Raw genomic sequence first — 24096 nt, 5'->3', positions numbered from 1 at the left:
AGGGACAGAAAGTTGGCTGAAACCAGACGTAAATAGTAATGAAATCCTAAACTCAGATTGGAATGTATACCGCAGAGACAGGCTGGACAGTGAAGGGGGAGGCGTGTTTATAGCGATAAGAAGTGCAATAGTATCGAAGGAAATTGACGGAGATCCGAAATGTGAAATGATTTGGGTGAAGGTCACGGTTAAAGCAGGCTCAGACATGGTAATTGGATGTCTCTATAGGCCCCCTGGCTCAGCAGCTGTTGTGGCTGAGCACCTGAAGGATAATTTGGAAAATATTTTGAGTAGATTTCCCCACCATGTTATAGTTCTGGGTGGAGATTTTAATTTGCCGGATATAGACTGGGAGACTCAGGCGTTCATAACGGGTGGCAGGGACAAAGAATCCAGTGAAATTTTTTTAAGTGCGTTATCTGAAAACTACCTTGAGCAGTTAAACAGAGAACCGACTCATGGCGATAACATATTAGACCTTCTGGTGACAAACAGACCCGAACTATTTGAAAAAGTTAACGCAGAACGGGGAATCAGCGATCATAAGGCGGTTACGGCATCGATGATTTCAGCCGTAAATAGGAATATTAAAAAGGATAGGAAGATTTTTCTGTTTAGAAAAAGTGACAAAAAGCAGATTTCAGAGTACCTGTTGGCTCAACACAAAAGTTTTGTCTCAAGTACAGATAGTGTTGAGGATCAGTGGACAAAGTTCAAAACCGTCGTACATAATGCGTTAGATGAGTATGTGCCAAGCAAGATTGTAAGAGATGGAAAAGAGCCACCGTGGTACAACAACTGAGTTAGAAAACTGCTGCGGAAGCAAAGGGAACTTCACAGCAAACACAAACATAGCCAAAGCCTTGCAGACAAACAAAAATTACGCGAAGCGAAATGTAGTGTGAGGAGGGCTATGCGAGAGGCGTTCAATGAATTCGAAAGTAAAGTTCTATGTACTGACTTGGCAGAAAATCCTAAGAAATTTTGGTCTTATGTCAAAGCGGTAGGTGGATCAAAACAAAATGTCCAGACACTCTGTGACCAACATGGTACTGAAACAGAGGATGACAGACTAAAGGCCGAAATACTAAATGTCTTTTTCCAAAGTTGTTTCACAGAGGAAGATTGCACTGTAGTTCCTTCTCTAGATTGTCGCACAAATGACAAAATGGTAGATATCGAAATAGACGACAGAGGGATAGAGAAACAATTAAAATCGCTCAAAAGAGGAAAGGCCTCTGGACTTGATGGGATACCAGTTCAATTTTACACAGAGTACGCGAAGGAACTTGCCCCCCTTCTTGCAGCGGTGTACCGTAGGTCTCTAGAAGAGCGTAGCGTTCCAAAGGATTGGAAAAGGGCACAGGTTATCTCCGTTTTCAAGAAGGGACGTCGAGCAGATGTGCAGAACTATAGACCTATATCTCTAACGTCGATCAGTTGTAGAATTTTGGAACACGTATTGTGTTCGAGTATAATGACTTTTCTGGAGACTAGAAATCTACTCTGTAGGAATCAGCATGGGTTTCGAAAAAGACGGTCATGTGAAACCCAGCTCGCGCTATTCGTCCACGAGACTCAGAGGGCCATAGATATGGGTTCACAGGTAGATGCCGTGTTTCTTGACTTCCGCAAGGCGTTTGATACAGTTCCCCACAGTCGTTTAATGAACAAAGTAAGAGCATATGGACTATCAGACCAGTTGTGTGATTGGATTGAGGAGTTCCTAGATAACAGGACGCAGCATGTCATTCTCAATGGAGAGAAGTCTTCCGAAGTAAGAGTGATTTCAGGTGTGCCGCAGGGGAGTGTCATAGGACCGTTGCTATTCACAATATACATAAATAACCTTGTGGATGACATCGGAAGTTCACTGAGGCTTTTTGCGGATGATGCTGTGGTGTATCGAGAGGTTGTAACAATGGAAAATTGTACTGAAATGCAGGAGGATCTGCAGCGAATTGACGCATGGTGCAGGGAATGGCAATTGAATCTCAATGTAGACAAGTGTAATGTGCTGTGAATACACAGAAAGATAGATCCTTTATCATTTAGCTACAAAATAGCAGGTCAGCAACTGGAAGCAGTTAATACCATAAATTATCTGGGAGTACGCATTAGGAGTGATTTAAAATGGAATGATCATATAATGTTGATCGTCGGTAAAGCAGATGCCAGACTGAGATTCATTGGAAGAATCCTAAGGAAAAGCAATCCGAAAACAAAGGAAGTAGGTTACAGTACGCTTGTTCGCCCACTGCTTGAATACTGCTCAGCAGTGTGGGATCCGTACCAGATAGGGTTGATAGAAGATATAGAGAAGATCCAACGGAGAGCAGCGCGCTTCGTTACAGGATCATTTAGTAATCGCGAAAGCGTTACGGAGACGATAGATAAACTCCAGTGGAAGACTCTGCAGGAGAGACGCTCAGTAGCTCGGTACGGGCTTTTGTCAAAGTTTCGAGAACATACCTTCACCGAAGAGTCAAGCAGTATATTGCTCCCTCCTACGTATATCTCGCGAAGAGACCATGAGGATAAAATCAGAGAGATTAGAGCCCACACAGAGGCATACCGACAATCCTTCTTTCCACGAACAATACGAGACTGGAATAGAAGGGAGAACCGATAGAGGTACTTAAGGTACCCTCCACCACACACCGTCAGGTGGCTTGCGGAGTATGGATGTAGATGTAGATGTAGATGTAGATGTAGATAGAGGAACTGGTGGAACGAACTTACTATGGACCAGAGGTTTTAACACCAGAACCTACACAGGGGGAAGTGATGCAAGCCATTAAGACCTTAAAAAACAATAAGGCGCCTGGAGAAGATCAGATCTGGGCCGAACTTCTCAAATATGGTGGGGAAACGCTGTGGAAAACAATTCATAAAATAATACTGAATATCTGGCAAGAGAAGAGCATGACAAAGGTGTGGAAAACAGCTATAATGTGCCCCCCATACATAAAAAAGGAGATAAATTAAACTGCCAGAACTATCGATGAATCTCCCTACTAAATACTACGTATAAAGTTTTCTCCAAGATTCTAACCAGCAGGCTTACTCCATATGTGGAAGAGAGAGTTGAAGACTATCATAGTGGCTTTAGAAGAAATAGATCAACAACTGACCAGATATTCACACTGCGCATCCTACTTGAAAAATGTTACGAACATCAAATTAACATACACCAGCTTTATATCAACTTTAAACAAGCCTATGATAGCATCTTAAGAGTGGCATTGTGGAATGTAATGGAAGAGGCTGGAGTACCTAAGAAGCTCATTAAACTTTCTATGATGACCCTCAGCGAAACCAACTGTAAAGTAAAAATACAGGGCGAAATCTCCAGAGAAGTGGAAGTGAAGAAGGGACTTAGACAGGGTGACAATATCTCCTCATTGCTATTCAACCTTTGCCTAGAAAAAGTCGTAAGTCAGATAGAGTTAAATAAAGGAGGAACCTTCTTAAATCGTTCACTACAGTACCTAGCCTACGCTGACGATGCGGCATTACTCGCAGGAAACACTGCGGTGCTAGGCGAAGCCTATCAACAACTGGAGAAAGGTGCAAGGGAACTTGGCCTGACAGTCAATGTCGAAAAGACCAAGTGTATGGCAGTGACCAACCAACAAAACCTACCAAATCTCAGGATAGGCAACAGGGAGTTTGAAAGGGTGAGAGACTTCAAGTACCTTGGGTTGACTATCACTGAAACAAATGACATTGGCAGTGAGGTGAAAGCCAGAATAGCAGCAGTTAACAGATGCTACTTTGCCGCATTACCCATGCATAGGTGTTCACTTCTATCACGAAAATCCTCATTTACAAAACAATTATAAGACCAGTTGTTATGTATGGTGCCGAAATGTGGACCACGACTGTAAATGAGGAAAAGATGCTTAACAAGAGAAAGGTGCTACGTAAAATATAAGACCCAATATATGATCAAGAACGTTGGCGCATTTGTACGAATGCAGAACTACAACACCTTTTTGAAGAACCTGACATTGTTACTACCATTAAAATAAGAAGACTGCGGTGGGCAGGGCGCGTGGTCAGAATGGAAGAAGACAGAGCATGTAAGAGGCTTTTTGATGGCAAGGCTGGAGGCAGACGGTGGAGGGGTCGCCCCAGAAAGAGATGGAGTTGAAGAAGACATGAAAAAACTGGGTGTCAGAGGATGGAGACGGAAAGCCATGGATCGGATAGAATGGCAGGATATTGTGATGCAGGTCAAGGCCCTTCAGGGGCTGTACAGCCGAGGAGTAAGTAAGTAAGTGAGGTCATCCACATGAGTGCTAAAAGGAATCCATTAAACTTTGCTTACACAATAAATCAATCAAATCCAAAGGTCATAAATTCAACTAAATACTTAAGAATTATAATTTCAAGTAACTTAAATTGGAATGAACACACAGAAAATGTTGTGGAGAAGGCAAGCCAAAGACTGCATTTTTATTGGCAGAACACTTAGAAGCTGCAACAGAAGAGACTGCCTACACTATGCTAGTCTGTCCTCTTGTGGGACACCAGTGTGCAGTGTGAGATCCTTGCCAGATAGGATTAATGGAGTATACTGAGGAAGTTCGACGAAGGGCAGACAGTTTTGTATGATCGAGAAAAAGGAGAGAGAGAGAGAGACAGTGACAGATGTGATACAGGATTTGGGGGCACATCGTTAAAACAAAGGCATTTCTTGTTTTGGAGGGATATTTTCACAAAATTTCAATCGCCAACTTTCTCCTCCAAATGCAAAAATATTTTGCTGCTGCTGAACTACGTATGGAGAAACAATCATCATAATAAAATAGGAAAATCAGAGCTCCCACAGAAAGATATAGGTGTTCATTTTTTCTGCATGCACAGGAAATTAATGGTTTACCTCTGTTGCACAGTAGACAGTAAACTGTGCAACAGCTATATGAACTGCACTGCACGCTTCTCATGTTTTGTGCAAATTTTTCATAAGTAGCAATATTCATTTTGATATAAAACCTTGCTACATTTTTTTTGCATCCTTACTAAACGTGTGACATATGTTTCTCATTTTTATTTCCAGTATTCATGGTTATACGCAAAAGAAGACAATTCTGATAAGGATAAGAACAAAAGGCTTGCACTACCATCAATAGAACAACAAGCAGCTGGCACAGAAAGGCCACTTATGATTGACACTTGGGGCTACACTAACAAGAATTACATAATGTATGTTCCAGATGGTAAGTATTATGCCCCACTAATAGTTACATGTTGTTTTACTATGTTCCATATTACTGGATAGTATCTCCATCCCGGCTACCATTTTATATTTAAGACAGTAATAGTTATATGCTAAAAAACACCCTGTGCACAATTAATCAGTATTTTGGTCGCAAAATAGCTCAAGGATGTCAACATATAAATAAGTGATCGTGTTGGCTAAAGACAATGGTCAGTATTTGAAATCAAAGCAAATGTATACTGTTAGTCTTTGAGGTTCAGCATGTTGTGCACCAAAATGTGGACTGCCAGAGGAGGATTAAACACTATTATTACAGCATATCTGTTTTTTTCATTAGTTAACTCCACATAAATAGCAAAAACATTAGCTTTACACTTTGTTCAAGTCATCCTTATATCACAAAATGTGGTACTGTTGGAATAAACATTTCTCTCATAGTGCAGCAGCAAGGGACATTTTCCTGAGGACACTGATTGAGTAATAAAGTTAGATGCACTCATCTAAACATGGTAAGAGCTGCCCAACTGATAATGACAATAAGACAATGGCGTTTTGAAAACAAAACGTATAGATCAATTGATTGCAGTAGATTTAGTTTAAAGAGTTGTGTGCTTCATCACAACCAGAGCACATGTTGCCAGCTACCAAGCTCCTTCTGCCTAGTACTCCCTCCCCCACTTTCTGAAGTGAAGGACATTTCTGCTAAATTTGCTTGAGGTGCTTCGCTGTCTCTGCTGAAACCATGAATATTGTTGAAACACCTCTATTTCCCAACATCACAGAGTCCAGGAATTTTAATTACAAAATCATTCCACTGAGTGAAGTGGTGCAAAGGGAAGACATTCATGTGGATAGCAGCTCAAATCTGTGTCTTGGCCACCCCGATTTACATTTTGTGCAGTTTCTCTAAATCACATAAGGTAAATGTTGGACATTTACTTTGAAATGGATACAGTTATGTAGGTTTCCTTTCTCAATCTAACCACATGCTCTGTCTCAAGTGATTTCATCATTAGCAAGACATTAAACTTTTTTCCCCAGTCAGTCAGTCAGTCAGTCAGTCAGTCATCTTCCCGAAACCTGGTTGATTTGATGTCCACCATTTGCAAACTGGTGACTACCCTACCATACTGCTGATTTGGCTTTCTTTGTTATACTGAGTTATTTAGTTGAAATATTAAAATGCCAGATGACACAAATTGCAATTATTAGAGGCTGGATTTATCTCTTATTGAAAGTCTTTTGTTTCAAGTTAAGTTTGCTTTTATATATCACCAATTCAGTTGGTATGAGTGATGATGTTATTTAGCTATTATTCACCAAGTAATGTGATATAAAATTTGAAAATGAATAAAGTCTGCATTGTTGGTCTGGATGTTCTTATTGTTCAGCTGCATAGCATGTAGAAGGGATATACAGTCAGCTGAAATCTTAAAATGTGGTGTAATTTTACTGTTAGAAACCTCAGGGCCTGCTTGAGTGCAGTTCCTGAAAAAGAGCATCGATGTCCAGTTGGTATCAAGGAAATACTCATGGGCTATTATTCTTCCCAACACAGTGATCATAGTTGCAAGAATGCCAGGAAACATCCAATATTTGTTTTCCGAAACTTCTAAGTTTGTCACTGTCTTATGAAACCCAGATCACTGTAAATAAAAAGTTCATTATCTATTCACTTCATCACATGTATTGACTGTATTTGTACAATTACTTTTACATGACAATAACTGCTGTTCTTCACATCTGAAGCCATCAGTGGCTGCCTTAACAATAGGCAGGATCCTCCAAAAACATACGTCCCTCTTCTCTCGAGCCTAGATACAAAAAGATTATAGAGGTGGTGCAGCGGTTAGCACACTGGACTCACATTCAGGAGGAAGACGGTTCAATCCCGCTTCCGGCCATCCTGATTTAGCTTTTCCATGATTTCCCTAAATCGCTCCAGGCAAAAGCTGGGATGGTACCCTTGAAAGGGCACGGCTGACTTCCTTTCCCATCGTTCCTTAATCTGATGAGACCGATGACCTAGCTGTCTGGTCTCCTCCCCCAAAACAACCCAACCCAAAAGATTATAATATAACAATGCACACAATAAACTCATAGCATTCCTTTAGTCACTTCTTTGCTGATAACGGAGATACACAAGTGTACAGTAAGTATTCCATTTCCTCCAACTGATAGCACAGCTGCAGCAGTGTTTCAAGATGGTATTAGTAAGTGATGTAATTAGTAGTTACAAAAGCCACAGATATTCCACTGCACTCTCACAGATAAATCGTCATTAGGTAATTTACAAAATGTAAGAAACAGTTAAACAGCGTAATTGTCGGCATGTTGCTTTTGTTTGGTTGTTTACTGTGTCTTTGAATCTTGATACATTCAGTTGATAAAATAACAGTTCAGGGATTTTAAAGTTTTCCCAGCGAATTGACTGTTCAAACGAATTTCGAGCTTGCAGCCGGTCGTCGTTCAAACGACAACCGGCTGCAAGCCCGAAATTTGTTTGAACAACAGTTCAGGGATTCTTAATTGCACAAACAAATTTCATCCTTATATGAGGGTCGCCCAAAGAGTAATGCACCACTTTTTTCTCAGCCATCACAACGGCATAAATGTGAAACCGCGTGTATACATTATTTGAAGTTTCCAGAGTGTGCAGGAAGTTTTCCATTTCCTCCGACTGATAGCATAGCTGCAGCAATGTTTCAAAATAGCATTTGTAAGTGATGCACTAAGTAGCTACCAGCAGTGTGTTGTCATTGAATTTCTCACTGCAGAGAAAGAAATTGTTGGGAACATTTACAAACATTTATGCATAGTTTATGAGACATCTGCAGTCAACAGATATTCGGAGGGTTAGGCCATTATGAGAAGGTAATTCATCAAAGCTCCAAGATTTGCAACATTTGCGGAGGTCTTCCATGATTGTCACACCTGACAAGATGTAACATGCTGAGGTGCTCATTCATCATGATGACAAAAGGAGGCAGCACCATAATTCTGAAATATATGTGAACACATTAACGAATATGGAATGCTCAGCCTCTCTCAGTGCGTCGACTTCAGAACACATCACTAAACAGGGTTGGACAGTATTACTCCATTCACCTGACAGCCCTGACCTAGCTCTCTCAGAGTTTCTCTTGTTTAGGCCATTAAAGGATGTCATTTGAGGAAGACATTTGAGGCTGATGAAGAGGTAATTCACACAGTGAAGAAATTGCTTCACGACTAGAAGAAGGAGGGGTACCGTCAGGGCATAAACACCATTGTGTCTCACTGGAGGAAGGCCATAGAACAGCAAGGAGACTGCATGGTAAAATAGGGACTGTAGAAGAAACATCATTCTTTCTTTTGTGCGCATTTCATTGTGTTCAATAAATACTTGTTGAAGAGAAAAAATGTGATGTGTTACTGTCTGGGCAACCCTTGTAGTTTAATCCTATTTCATTAGAGTGGGCAAAAGACTTAATTTAATGTAGAAAAAAATCTGCATTAGTGTAGAAGGTATCAGAAAAATACACTCTTGAACAATACCCTAACTACTTATGCTTTAGTGCTATTCAGTGTATTATAGCCTTCATACAATATGAGAGTTTACAAACTGGCTCCTCCACTAAGCATTCTTTATTCTTTTACATTTACTGATTAGTGTATGACAGCAAGATGTTACTAAAATTTTACTATAAATACAACTTGGCAGCATGCAGGAATAGTTCCGCAGTTATCTGTCAAAATGAACTATGACATCAACAATGTGTGTAGTTTTCACTGCTGAGCAGTGTGATTTTTGGATACAAATTTTGTAATAAACTTAGCTTACTTCTGAATTTTTCTTATTCACTTCATTTGGGATTATTATCTTCCTTTTTGCATTAAATAAGTACTTCTCTTTACAGAGCAGTTAATCTGTAATGTCTGAAATATCTGAAACTTTTCTCTGATGCCAGTACTTTATATATTAATGAGCTAATGGCTAGAAATTAGCATTTAGTTTTTATTGACACAAAAGACTCACATGTTATAGTAACCATTGAAGCTCATGGCAAGTGTTCAGAAAGACAACTGCCAGTCTCAATGCATGTATTATAACAGCACCAAAACATTAAACCAAACTTTTTCAAATATCCATATTGTCTGTTTTACAGTGTGTCAAGCAGCTAAGATTCTGCCAATCAGTTTCTCTTCAGTTTCTGCTGCGGTTGTGTGTAACAACTGTGGCAGCACATCTCAGATGAACACGTGGAGAATTGCATCATTCAGCCAGGGTAGCAACAAACATGATCTCGTACAATTACAACCCCCTCTCTTAGCCTTTGGTTGGGCAGCTTGTGTGCCTCTGGGATACAAATATCTGTACTGCAGGGGCAACCACAATAGAGAGGTGTCTGTTGAGACGCTAGACAAATGTAGTTTTTGAAGAGGGCAGCAGCCTTTTCAGTAGTTGCAGGGGCAGCAGTCTGGATGATTGGCTGATCTGGCCTTAAAACATCAACCAAAATGGCCTTGCTATGCTGATACTGTGAACAACTGAAAGCAAAGGGACACTACTGCAGTAACTTTTCCTGGGGACTTGCAGCTCTACTGTATGGTTAAATGATCATGGCATCCTCTTGGGAAAAAATAGTCCCCATTCAGACCTCCGGGCAGGGGCTGCTGACGAGGGTGTCATAGTCAGGAAAAACAAAATTTCTGTTCTGTGGGTCAAAGTGTGGATTGTTTGATCCCTAATTGAGCAGATAGATTAGAAAATTTGAAACAGGAAATGGATAAGTTGAAGTTTGGTGTTGTGGGGATAAGACTTCTGATCAGGTGAATACAGGATTATGAATACACTATCAGATAAGGGTAATATGGGAGTAGGTTTAATAATGAATATAAAAAAGAGGAATGCAGGTAAGCCACTAAGAACATCTTAGTGAATCTATTATTGTAGCCAAGATAGATACCATACTAAGCCCACAACCACCACATAAGTACAAGTTTATATGCCAAGTAGCCCGGCAGATGATGAGATTGAATAAATGCCTGATGAAATAAAAGAAATTTTCAGGTAGTTAAGAGAGACAAATATTTGTGATGGGGACTGGAATTTGATAGTAGGAGAAGGAAGAGAAGGATAAATAGTGGGTGAATTTGGTCTGTGGGAATGAATGAGGAAATTGTCTGGTAGAAATTTGCACAGAGCATATTTTAATCACCATACTTGGGTTTAAGAATCATGAAAGAAGATTGCATACATGAAATAGGCTTGGAGACACAAGAAGGTTTCAGATTGATTATATAATGGTAAGATAGAGATTTCGGAACCAGATTTCAAATTATAAAAAACATATTCATGGACATATGTGGACTATGACCTCAATTTATTGGTTATGATTTGCTGATTAAAACTGAATAAATTACATAATGGTAGGAAATTAAGGAGATGGGACCTGGATAAGTTGAAAGAATGAGAGGTAGGGCCTCTGGAACAATTGACTAGAACTTGAGAAAGGAATACAGTAGAAGACAAATGGGTAACCTTGGGAGATGAAATAGTAAAGCTAGCAGACGATCAAATAGCTAAAAGATAAGGTGTAGTAGAAATCCTTGGATATCACAGGAGATACTGAATTTAATTGATGAAAGGTGAAAATATAAAAATGAAGCAGGCAAAAGGGAATATGAACGTCTAAAAAATGAGATTGACACGAAGTGCAAAATCATTAAGCTGAAATGATTGAAGGACAAATGTAAGGATGTAGAAGCATATAGAACTAGGGAGAAAGGTAGATACCGCATATAGGGAAATTAAAGAGGCCTTTGGAGAAAAGAGAAACAGCTGCATGAATATCGAGAGCTCTGAAGGAAAACCAGTACTAAGCAAAGAAAGGAAAGCTGAAAGGTGGAAGGAGTATGTAGAAGTGCTATACAAGGGAGGTGCACTTGAAGGCAATATAATAGGAAGGGGAGAGGGCGAAGATGAAGGTGAGATGGGAGATATGATCCTGCAAGAAGAGCTTGACAGAACACTATAAGAGCCAACTCAAAAAAAGTCCCCGGAGTGGATCAAAATTCCATCAGAACTACTGATAGTTTGGAAGAGCCAGCCATGATAAAACTATGTCATCTGGTGTCCAAGATGTAGGAGACAGGTGGAATACCATCAGATTTCAAATAGGGTGTAATAATTCCAATTCCAATGAAAGCAGGTGTTGACAAGTGTGAATATTACTGAACTATCAGTGTAATAAGTCATGGTTGCAAAATGATAACGCTAATTCTTTATAGAAAAATGGAAGCACTGGTAGAAGCTGACCTCGGAGAAGATCAGTTTGGATTCTGAAGAAATATAGGAACTCACAAGGCAATACTAACCCTACAACTTTCCGTACAAGGTAGGGTAAGGAAAGGCAAAGCAACATTTATAGCATTTGAAGGCTTAGAGAAAGCTTTTGACAATGTTGACCAGATTACTCTGTGGATTCTGAAGGTAGTAAGAGTAAAATATAGTGAGTGAAAGTCCATTTATATCTTATACAGAAACCAGATGGCAGTTATAAAGAGTTGAGGGACATGAAAGGGAAGCAATAGTTGGGAAGGTAGTGAGACAGCATTGTAGCCTATCCCTGATGTTGTTCTGTCTACATGTTGACCAAGCAGTAAAGAAAACCAAAGAAAAATTTGGAATAGGAATTAAGTTGGAAGAACAGTGGAATGGAATGATGGAGCAGACATTGTCTTGAAAGCAGGATATAAGGTGAACATCAACAAAAGCAAAACAAGGATAATGGAATGTAGTTGAATTAAATCAGGTGATGCTGAGGGAATTAGATAAGGAAATGAGACACTTAAAGTAGTTGTTGAGTTCTACTAGTTGTATAAAAAAATTTTTAAAAAATGTAGACTTTCTCCATATGTAATTTTTACCTATACCACATCTGTCACATCTGTATATTTTCTGTTCTCTTCCTATATCTATAAGGCTGTGAAAATTCATTATCTGTTCATGGACATACTTCTTGGATGGATGTTTTCACATTTTGCGACTTGTGTCTGTGAGTATATCTAAATTTTATAACTAAATGCAATGTTGTTTTACAGGGGTGGCTCTGACACCAGAGGAGGAGGTGGAAAGAGCTCGGAGGAAGCAGGAAGTGGTACACCAGAACACTCGCCTTGCCAAGAACCCATTTGATGAGCAACACAGCAAAGAAGTTATCCACCAACTGGCTCAGAGCCAGGCCCAAGCATTGGAGGGCAAGATTGGTGTGGATGGCAAAGAACTCACACAGACCGGTGCCACACCCACAATACGAGGCTTCTCCTTTGTGAAAACTCCTTCTCCAGCTCCTGGTGAGTTAAGTTATTTTTTCCATATTATGAGATGTTAGCAGAATATGTGTTAATTTTTAACACAAACTCTCCTTTGCATACCCTGCATTTTAGCGATTTACACACTTTTCAGTAGTGCATCTGGAACACAGAAGGGTTAAAATAATGACATATTTTAAACATCAGAGATGTTTACAGGTAAATACAAGTAAGCAACAAAATCATAATGCTAAGGATAATGGCAGCAGCTTCCAAAAGTGAATACTGAAGCTTGTCTTAAGGAGCAAACATGTGGAGCTTGAATTTAGGAAGAAAAGTTGCTGAACGGATGTGTGATGACATACAGAATGAATGTAGTGGGGCCTCGGGAGATCGATTTCATCTCAAATCATGAGGTCATGCCAACTGGTGGTCATGAATTTCTCTGGAGAAATATGTATTAGACCTCCATATCATAAGTGTTAAGATATAAAGTACTTTCATTTTATATTAATTGTTGTAAATGGTACAGCCCTTTGAAAAATGCATATTTCATAAATAACTCTTAAAACAGCAGAGAACAAAAAAATTTAATAAACCAAAAGTACTGGAGACCTGACAGATGTTTTGTGTTAAAGCTCCTTCTCAGAGTGTTGAAATTTAGTTGACACTCACCACTTATGGGCTTTCTTTAACTTACAAATCTAGGACAGAAATACTAAATTTAAGTTAATTTTTCCACTTAATTTTTTCCTTTTTTTTCTTACTTGGAAAGTCACAGAACACTACCTTCTATGTCATGTTACCAGATACTACTGATGTAATTATAAACAGTAGGGGACTGATGACCTCAGATGTTAAGTCCCATAGTGCTCAGAGCCATATAAACAGTATCTTCTCTGCTCCAGCTACCTGTATTATGTAAATATTTATTACTAAAAATGTAAAAAAAATTGCATTTTTACGAATTATTTACTCGAAAACCCCCATCCAAAAACTTTTTGAGAATTACACAAAATATTGTTTGGTTAATGTGCTAGTAGTCAGTGCAAAAACAGTGGGCAATATTTTTCTGTGTAAAGTGTTAGAAATTTTTCAACATTCTGCATATTTCGCATCACTGAATTCCTAGTGTAAAATATGCATGTTGGAAACACTTTTTCCAGTGTTCTTCTGTTTATAACAAATGAGTGAGAACTTGCACATAAACCATTCTGCATTGAGTTTTGTGTTTGGTTTCAACTTTTTGTTAGATACAATGTCAGTGAGGAAATACAGTATAAACAAGGGAGGTGTGTGAACTATGAAAAAAGACACAAGAAGTGGTGTTTAAGGAAAGTGAAAAACACTCCACAGTTGTTGGAAATCTGTCAGAGATATTGCAGAAATATCTTGGTTCTCAATTAATGGTATTAGCATCGCCTCCATTGTACTGAAATTGCTACACTCATTACAAGAAGAAATTTAGTGACAACCCAACTGAACGCTCACCATCAGCTGAATGTGAAACTGAAGAAGACAGTGCAGACGTGTATATTCCAGGGTGTGAAGTTGTTGATGATGTGTTGAATGTTAGCATTTCTGCTGTAGCCGTCCAGGAAAGGTAAGAAGCCCTAGAAGAAAACAGTATATAAAAAGAAAAGTGGAAGAAATTGAAACAAGTTTTTCACAAGCAACATCTTAAAAACTTTGTGAAGTGTGTAATGTAGATGCACTTGGTGCAGAACCTGAAGATAGTGATACATGCACAAAATGTGATATGTGGTTTCAGAACCTAAATACCACTATCTCTGCAGCCCCTTTACTGAGAAGGCACAGTTACTGCCACTGATACGAGGTAACTCTAAGCAGCAGATACAGAAATACATACCCACTTCCTCACATTATTTGACTTCAAAAGCTCATAAAATAAAGAAAGAGGAAGGTATTTGGGCATGCCCTGATTCTTACAGTGGGCATCCATTGCAAGATGATATGCTTACTGTTGCTCTGGAATATTGCCTAAGTGATGACAAAGATTGCAGCAGGCAGAGTCCTAACCAGGCTGATGTTATCTCTGTTAGTGAAAATCATAAAAAAAAAGTAAAAAGATATATGACAAGATCAATAAGAGAAGCATATCTCCTAATGAAAAAGGAGAACCCAAATTTAAAAATTGGTCTCACAAAATTCTAATCATTACGAAAAAATTGGTAAAATGCCAGCCAATGAAGGAAGGAAGTATGCACATGTATTTACTGCACTAACTTGAAACTTGTTTGTTTCACCACAAGCAGTGTCATGGGGAAGAACTACACAGAGCTGGACCTGATGGTTTTTTTTTGTATTATGTCAAGAGCCACAAGATAAATGTTGGTTGCAGCAGTGTGCAATGTATCCTCGTGCTGACATGATGACTGTTGAAGCATTACATCTTCAGGACATTGACAAAGACATAACATATGCATTGTGGGAGGGAGGAGAGTGGTGAAGAAGACAATAGAACTAGAGAAGTTTATTACAGAAGTTAGGCATTTGGTCATGAGAAGAATAGCTCACCATCATATCTGGAGGATTCAGAGAGAGGCGATAGCATAAGTAAAATCAGCCACATCTCAGAATACTGACACATTAGTTCTTCATTTCGACTTTGCTGAAAACAGATCTGTTGCTTTGCAGAACGAAATTTGAAGTTACCACTGGCACACATCACATAGGCATCAATATTCACATGTGGTGCTCACTTCCTTGGAAATCACACTGTTTTGCTATTGTCATTGATGATCTCATTCATGCATTTGCACATGTATGCTATGCTGTCTTGAATGTGTACTGTCAGCATGATAACTGATGACATAGCATCTAGAGGCCATGGATTTCCTAAACATGTGTACGTGATTGATGGTGCAGCATCTAATTTTAAAAACTGCTTTCAGCTTTATGAGCTTGGTCAACACTGTAGTACAGGAATTAAGGGACAACATGGATATTTCCAGCAATAGGTCATGGAAAAAGTACATGTGATAGGGTAGGAGGTCTTTGTAAACATCTTGCAATAAGATTTGATCTCCATCATGAAGCTGTTGATGCTATAAGAGGTGCTACTGGATTTTTACACACCATATCAACATTAGTAACAAGCATGAATCTCTTATTTCTAAATGAAAGTACATTAAGGGAACTCCATTTAAAAGAGAGAGAAGAGTGGTCTGCTATGAAACCTGTAGTAGACATTTAATCGAGTCACAGCTAGGTTGCCACCCAGAGTGGCACATATATCGCAAAAATGGTTCTCCATGAAATGCAGCCTGTTACTGTGTGTGAAATGCAGAGACCACAGTATACATTAGAAGACTTTGTAGTGATCTACTTCATTTCATCTATGTATGACTATCAGTGGTGGGTGGGAAAGATAATAAGTATCTCTCATGAGCTGCAAGATATAACCATCTCCTTTATGACACCTCATTGTCCTGCTAATGCTTTCAAGTGGCCATCATCAAAAGATCAGTGTGCAGTTCCCATTTCCCAAGTACTGCTCTTGTTGGATCATCCTTGTCAGTGTGCAAGCTCAGCTTGACTATACAGATTCAATGAGAAACTTATGAAAAGAACAAATCAACTCTTTTGGAGAAGTAAAATCATGACAGAAGACAATAATAATTTGTGAATAATATCATAAAAAGAAAAATGGGTGTAATGGACAACCATGCCTCCATCCTTGCTATCCTCCCTGTTTTCCTTTCCCTGTTGCTTCATAACCTGGGTTGTGAGTAACTGAATCCACTTTTCCTTCTTCCCTTTCTTTCCCCTCTTTCCTCCCTGATGAGGGAACTAAGGTCTGAAAGCTAGGAACGTAAATTTTCTGTTGTGTTTTGTGTATCTATCGGCTGTTCTGAGCTGAGCTGAGTACTGGCCAGCCCCTCTATCTCTTTGTTAGTTTTTGTTTCACATCTTTATATGAGATTTTCCATTAATCATTTAAATATTCTGTTTCTCAGTTTTGTTATGAAATGCTTTCGAACAAAAGTATGAATTGCTTCCCACTCACTTATAATGTTGTAGAGTAATTATTTAGATTCATAAATACCGGTTTTGCATGACATTTACTTAAAATCAGCGCTCAATTTGAATAGTTAAGTGTCCATGATTTTTTTTATCTTGATAGTAGACAAGTATTGCCCACTCTGATCGTATATTCCCCAAGTGCAATGACCAACTAATGTACCACAAAATTTTTAGAACATTTAGTATGGGGGTTTTGGAGAAAATAATTTCTAAACAACCAAAACATTTCAGATTCTTTCATCTTTATGTGCAAATATTTTGACAGTTTAAGAATTTCATCATTAATGTCATAGCTGACAGTTAGCTGTTCTTCCACTTTATCATTTCTCAAAACAGTTAACATCCTGTGACTATTCATATTTTCAAAACATAATGTTGAAATTCACAAAAAGTTACAAATTTTCGAAGTTTATTTTTCCAAAAAATTGAAAAAAGCGCAGAAGTTTGTATGTAAAAATCATGTCTCTTAGTATTGGGAATAATGTATTTATTGAAAATAAATTCAAGTGTCTATCGCTGTTGGTTTCTTTATTACAATTTTTCAATTTTGCCTTTCGTTACACCATTTTCACATGTACTCTCATTTAGAGAGGTCTGTAGTGTTTTAACAAATCATCAGAAAATCTAAATATTGTATTTTTGGAGAGGTATCATGTGAAACTTCAACATATATGTTTTTCAGCAAACTTTGAAGTAGTGATGTGACACATTCACTTGTGACCTCTATGATTTGAGATGAAGTCACCTGGGAGTGAAATGAGAACAAACCTCATAAGGACCAGAATTTCTTTAAAATTTGTGAAGTATTATTGTTGGAATGGATGGCCCAGATAAAAATTGTCTGGAGTAAACATTAATGCTTTTTATTAGAGTTGAAAATTGTCCAGAGTAATAGTTTTTGTTTTTTATTGGAGTTGAGTGATAGCCATTACTGATAACAAAGTAATAATTAAACAGAGATCAAAAGTAGTCTTGGAACATGTTTTTGTAGAAAAAAAGATCATCTAACAAGCTGATATCAGGTGTCAATGTTCTAATTGCACAAAAATGTTGTATGGTTCAATTCTTCACACTGCCATCAGGAGCTCCAATGCTAGGCGTGTTAGGGATTCTCTTGGGGTAGCATCAGGAGCCAGAAAGAAATACAATGTGCACCCAGTATGGCTACCGAAGGGTCTCAACCGAGATGTGTTGGAGGCAGCTCTGCCTGCAGCTATTGAGTGTACAGGGCTCAGTCGTGTGCAAGTTGGCTCATGGTGGCATAAGTAACATCTGTCGCTCAGTTTCTGAGGCCACCCTCAGTTCATACAGAAGTGGTACAGATTGCTGCTAGGTGTTCTGATGACCACTCTCAGATGACACACAGTAGCAAAATCAGATTATGTAAAAAGGAATTACACTTTGGCTGTCAAAATTTTAACAGTAAATTGTGGAAATGTTTGTAACAAAGCTTCTGAATTTGCTGCCCTCCAGGAAAGTTGTTGCACACAAATTATTCTTGGAACTGACAGCTGTCTGAAATCTGTAGTAGAAAGCTCTGAAATATTTGGTGGGTCATGGAACATACATAAAAAAGACAGATAAGAGGGGGAGAGTTCACGGCAGTCGAAAAAAAAATTGTGTCTATCAAGGTCAAAATTTAGTCTGAGTTTGAAGTTATCTGAATGTGTGTAACAGGTCTTGGTGAACTCAAGTTAAATATCAGATATTTTTACCGGTCAGCTGATTCTGCTGTGAAAATTTTAGAATTGTTCAAAGAAAGTCTACACTTAGTAGTGCAGAAATGCCTAGATCATGCAATATCAGTTGGAGGTGATTTTAACCTGCTGAGTATAGACTGAGACATCCATGGATTTATTGCAGGTGGCACTGATGGGCAGTGTTGTGAAGTATTTTTGAAAACGTTTTCCAAAAGTTGCCATGAGCGGCTAGTTCGGCAGCCCACACGCAATGGAAATATTTTAGACCTTGTAGCTACAAACAGGGTTGACCATTCCTGCAGTGTCAGTCTAGAGACAGGGATTAGTGACCATAATGTCATCATATCAATGATGGTTACTCTAATTAATAAATGCATCAAGAAGGCTAAGAGAGTATTTTTGCTAGAAAGAACAGATAAGCAGTTATTAGCATGCCACTTAGAAAATGAATGAATATCATTAAGTTCCAGTGTGCTGGACATAGAGGAATTATGTGCAAAATTTAAATGCTCCGTAAATTGTGCCCTGGAGAAGTTTGTGCTGAGTAAGTGGGTTAAGGATGGAAGAGACCCACTGCGATTTAATAACTAGATTCAGAAACTGCTAAGGAAGCAAAGACTGTTGCACTCTCAGTTCAAAAATGAACACGCAAATGATGACGGGCAAAAGTTAGTAGACATTAATGTGTCTGTAAAAAGGTTGTTGCACAAAGCACACAACTACAACTGTCATATCTTAGTAATATGTTTTGCCAAGGACACAACAAAATTTTGATCCTAAGTAAAATAGCTAAACGGGTCAAAGGCTTCTATCTAGTCACTTGAGTCACTTGTTGACCAGTCTCATCTGGTAATAGAAGACAGAAAAATGTTGCGTTTAAGATACCATTCACTCAGGAGGATTGTACAAAAATATCATTGTTTGACTGTCGTACAAACCTCCCATATGGAGCACATAGTAATAGGCACCATTGTTGGAGAAAAAGCAACTGAAATAGCTGAAAAGAAATAAGTCACCAGGTCTGGATGGAATCCCCTTACTTAGCTTGCATATATTTCGAATCTCTCACCCAGCACAAAGTCACAAGTTATGGTAAAAAAGCACAAGTGACTGCAGTATATAAGAAGGGTGAACGAATTGACCTGCAAAATTGCAGACCAGTATCTTTAACATCAGTTTGCTTCAAAACTATTGAATATATTCTAAGTCCAAATATAATACATTTCCTTGGGGTGGAAGAGCCTCTGTCCACAAATCAGCATGGATTTAGACAGCACTGCTAGTGGGGAAACTCAGCTTGCCCTTTGCTCACATATCCTGTGAATCATGGATGATGGGCAACAGGCAAATTCCATATTAAACTTCCTGGCAGATTAAAACTGTGTGCCCAACCGAGACTCGAACTCGGGACCTTTGCCTTTCGCGGGCAAGTGCTCTACCAATATAAAGCTGTGAGTACCGGGCGTGAGTCATGCTTCGGTAGCTCAGATGCTAGAGCACTTGCCCGCGAAAGGCAAAGGTCCCGAGTTCGAGTCTCGGTCGGGCACACAGTTTTAATTTGCCAGGAAGTTTCATATCAGCGCACACACTGCTGCAGAGTGAAAATCTCATTCTGGAAACATCCCCCAGGCTGTGGCTAAGCCATGTCTCCGCAATATCCTTTCTTTCAGGAGTGCTAGTTCTGCAAGGTTCGCAGGAGAGCTTCTGTAAAGTTTGGAAGGTAGGAGACGAGATACTGGCAGAAGTAAAGCTGTGAGCACCAGGCGTGAGTCGTGCTTCGGTAGCTCAGATGGTAGAGCACTTGCCCACGAAAGGCAAAGGTCCCGAGTTCGAGTCTCGGTCCGGTACACAGTTTTAATCTGCCAGGAAGTTTCATATCAGCGCACACTCTGCTGCAGAGTGAAAATCTCATTCTGAAATTCCATATTACTAGGTTTCCAGAGAGCATTTGACACAATGCCTCACTGCAGATGTTTAACGTAACCCAATACATTGTCCTCGGCGTTGGACGTTCATCAGAGACAAGGGTGTGATCAGGAGTGCTCCAGGGAAGTGTGATAGGACTGCTCTTATTCTTTATATACACAAATGATCTAACCAATTCCTCAACGATCTAACCATCAGGTTTAGCAGTAACCTGTGGCTGTTTGCTGTTGATGCTGTGGTGTATGGAAAGTTGTCATCGTTGAGTGACTGTTGGACAATACAAGATGAGTTAGACAAAATTTCTAGTTGCTGTGATGAATTGCAGCTTGCTCTAAATGTAGAAAAAATTTAAGTTAAAGCCAATAAGAAGGAAAAACAATCCTATACTGTTTGAATGCAGCTTTAGTAGTATACTGCTTGACACAGTCACATCACATAAATGTCTATCTGTAACGTTGCAAAGTGATATGAAATGGAACGAGCACATAACTATGGTAGTAGGGAAGGCAAACGGTCAACTTTGGTTCATTGGGAGAATTTTAGGAAAGTGTGATCACCTGTAAATGAGACCACATATGAAACATTAGTGTGTCCCATTCTTGGGTACTGCTAGAGCATTTGTGTTCCCCACCAGGTTAGGTTAAGGGAAGACATCGAAGCAGTTCAAAGGAGAGCTGCTGGATTTGTTACTGGCAGATTCGATAAACGTGTGAGAGTTACAGAGCTGCTACATGAACTTAACTCGGAATCCCTTGAGGGTTGGTGGTAGTAGAATCATGCTGCAGTCAGCTTCAAATGTCAGTTCCTTACATTTTCTCAATAGCTTTCCACAAAAAGAATGTTGACTTCTCTCCAGGGATTCCCATTTGAGTTCCCGAAGCACCTCTGTAAAGCTTGCATGTTGTTTGAAACTATCGGTAACAAATGTAGCAGCCCGCCTCTGAATTGCATCAATGTCTTCCTTTAATCCAAGCTGGTACAGATCCCAAACACTCAAGCAGAACTCAAGAATAGGTTGCCCCAGCACCCTGTATGCAGTCTCCTTTCCAGGTGAACCACTCTTTTCTAAAATTCTCCCAATAAACCGAAGTTGACCATCTGCCTTCCCTACCATTCACATGCTCATTCTGCCTCATATCACTTTGCAACATTACGCTCAGATATTTAAACTGCATGACTGTTTCAAGCAGGACACTAGTAATACTGTATCCGAACACTACAGGTTTGTTCTTCCTACTCATTCTCAGAAACGTAAACACCAACTGGACATCTTGTCTGAGTCATATTGTATCTTCCTACAGTCACTCAACTTTGATACCTTACCTTACACCATGCCATCATCAGCAAACAAACACAAATTGCTGCCTACCCTGTCTGCCAAATCAGTTACGTATATAGAGAAAGCAGTGGTCCTGTGACACTTCACTGGCACTCCTGACAGTACCCTTGTCTCTGATGAACTCTTGCCATCGAGGACAACATACTGGGTTCTGGTATTTAAGAAGTCTTCAAGGCACTCACACATCTGTGAACTTATTTCATATGCTTGTACCTTCATTAACAGCCTGAAACGGGGCACCATGGCAAATGTTTTCCGGAAATCCTAAAATATAAAATCTGCCTGTTGGCCTTCATCCATAGTTCTCAGTCTATCATGAGAGAAAAGGGTAAACTAAGTTTTGCATGAATGATGCTTTCTAAAACCATGCTGATTCATGGACATAAGCTTCTTAGTCTCAAGAAAGTTTATTACATTCGAACTGAGAATATGTTCAAGGATTCCGCAGCAAACAGAAGTTAGGGATAGGGTCCATAATTTTGCGGGTCCACTCTTCTACCTTTCTTATACACTAGAGTCATCTGCGCTTTATTGCTGTCGCTTGTGCTGGGCAAGAGATTCACGGTAAATGCATCCCAGGTAAGGGGCCAATACTGTAGAGTACTCTTTGTAAAATCAAACTGGGGTTCCACCCAGACCTGGTGGTTTATTTGTTTTCAAATCTTTCAGTTGTTTCTCTACCCCAGGTATGCCTATGTCTATGTCTTCCATGTGGGAGTCTGCCCGATGGTCAAATGACGGTATGTTTGTATGGTTCTCCTAACTGAACAATTTTTTGAACATGAAATTTAAAACTTCAGCTTTCATTTTGCTATCTTGAACTGCCATACCAGACTGGCCAACAAGGGACTGAGTGGAAGTCTTAGACCCTCTTATCAATTTTACACAGACCAGAATTTTCTTGGGGACTCTGCCAAATCTTTTGCTAAGGTGTGACAGTGGTAGTTGCATGCTTCGCCCTTAGATCTTTTAACAGATGCGACCTTCGCGTGTCATTTGTACATCCCCTTTTGATCCCAGAGTGCAACATCCTCTGCTTTCTCAGCATCCGCTGAATTTTGTTATTAAATCATGGTGGGTGTTTTCCACCCTTTATCCACTTACTAGGCACATTACTCTCCAGACCACTATTTACAGTCTGCTTAAACTTTGCCCGTAATTCCTCTACATCCATCTTACTGGAACTAAGTGTTGCCAGTTCACTATCTAAGTGAGATGTTAATAACTGCTTATCTGCTCTATGTAGCAGAAACTCTCCCCTAGCCTTCTTGACTGATTTATTAACCTTTGTACTCATAGTTGTCCTTAAATAATTGAAGGTCACACAAAATAGCCAGCCAGTGCCTGATTGTGAACGTGCTAACATCCATGTAAGAGTCTGCTTTAAGTTTGCACCTCAACGTCACACAAGTAATAATTATGTCATTCACATCTAATGAGTCCGCAGTCTGAAAGTTCACAAGTAACACCTATGTTGAGAGACTGCACCTAGCTGTTAAACTGCCAGCATATTTTTGCAATAGGTGCATGTGAAAGTCTGCAATCAGGAACTAAACATGTAACACGTGCACAGCTTTTCATAAAAATCTGCAGTCATAATCAAGTGACATTTATTACGGAGAAAGTTTCCAATCGGCAAGCATTGATGTAATATCTGTGTAACAAGTACGTATAATATCCGTGTGACAATACCACATTTTCGTCAGAGCACACACCTGATTATCCATCATACAACATCTGGATTTTTACAGTGATTGGGCATCAGTTGATTGTTTCACTGACTTTACCGAAAACATTATGTGTGCACTGTTATTTTCAACGTGTTACCATTATGTCGTGTCATTACTGTGCTTATTGATTACTGTCCCACTTCACTGAGATGGTGTTACTAAGTTTATGTCTGGAAATGGAAGTGTGGAGGTCTCCACCTGTATAAGACGTGTCAATTTGAAACTGTACCTGGTCATTGCATCAATTACAGTGCTCATAAATGTGGAAAGAACCACAACAGTAACACCTGTGTAGTGTATATCATTTGTATGATCATAGAAGCCAGTTTTCAGCTTTTTTACTGAGACATCAAGCTATGAGACAGTGAGCACTTGACAGGATATGCAGGCAGAGGACCATTTCATTGAGTAGGAGGAAAAAAACCAAGAGAGAAATTGAATCAGTTGGGTAACAAAACAAATTGAAATGTAGTTCCATATTCATTATACAGGCAGAGGTTGCTCATCATTGATTTTCTCAATTGTATATACGTAGTGTTGAACAGAACAGGTGGCAGTTAGTGTGATTGATGTGATCAATGCAGTGCAGTGCTGTAGTGGATGAGTCATGACACAAAAGAAATGGACAGTGTCATAATCTGTTGGCATTTATTATACTTTTTTCACAAAGCAAGGAGGAATTTTAATGTCAGTACCAGCCCTCACACTATAAGATGGAGAATGTTTAGAATGCAACACAAGATGCTGGCACATAATCTGCTTATTAGAAATTGTGTGCCGCCATCTTTCTCACTATATGTACAATTCTGAAACTCAAACTAGTTAACATGA

The 24096-nt window shown here is 39.3% G+C and overlaps 1 protein-coding gene across 2 annotated transcripts in view; it reads left to right on the top strand.

The window, feature by feature from the left end:
* LOC124712499 (splicing factor ESS-2 homolog) overlaps positions 1 to 24096 on the top strand; it is a 98737-nt gene that overhangs the window by 32211 nt on the left and 42430 nt on the right. For both annotated transcript variants that reach the window (XM_047242797.1, XM_047242796.1), the window contains 2 exons: positions 5066 to 5225; positions 12314 to 12565. In XM_047242797.1, the coding sequence (XP_047098753.1) occupies positions 5066 to 5225; positions 12314 to 12565 (412 nt within the window). The remainder of the gene's footprint in view (positions 1 to 5065; positions 5226 to 12313; positions 12566 to 24096) is intronic.

The sequence above is a fragment of the Schistocerca piceifrons genome, chromosome 8 (assembly GCF_021461385.2).
Source record: "Schistocerca piceifrons isolate TAMUIC-IGC-003096 chromosome 8, iqSchPice1.1, whole genome shotgun sequence".
NCBI lineage: Eukaryota > Metazoa > Arthropoda > Insecta > Orthoptera > Acrididae > Schistocerca > Schistocerca piceifrons.
The sequence above is the reverse complement of the archived record's forward strand: the minus strand, read 5'-3'. Positions and strand labels throughout refer to the sequence as shown.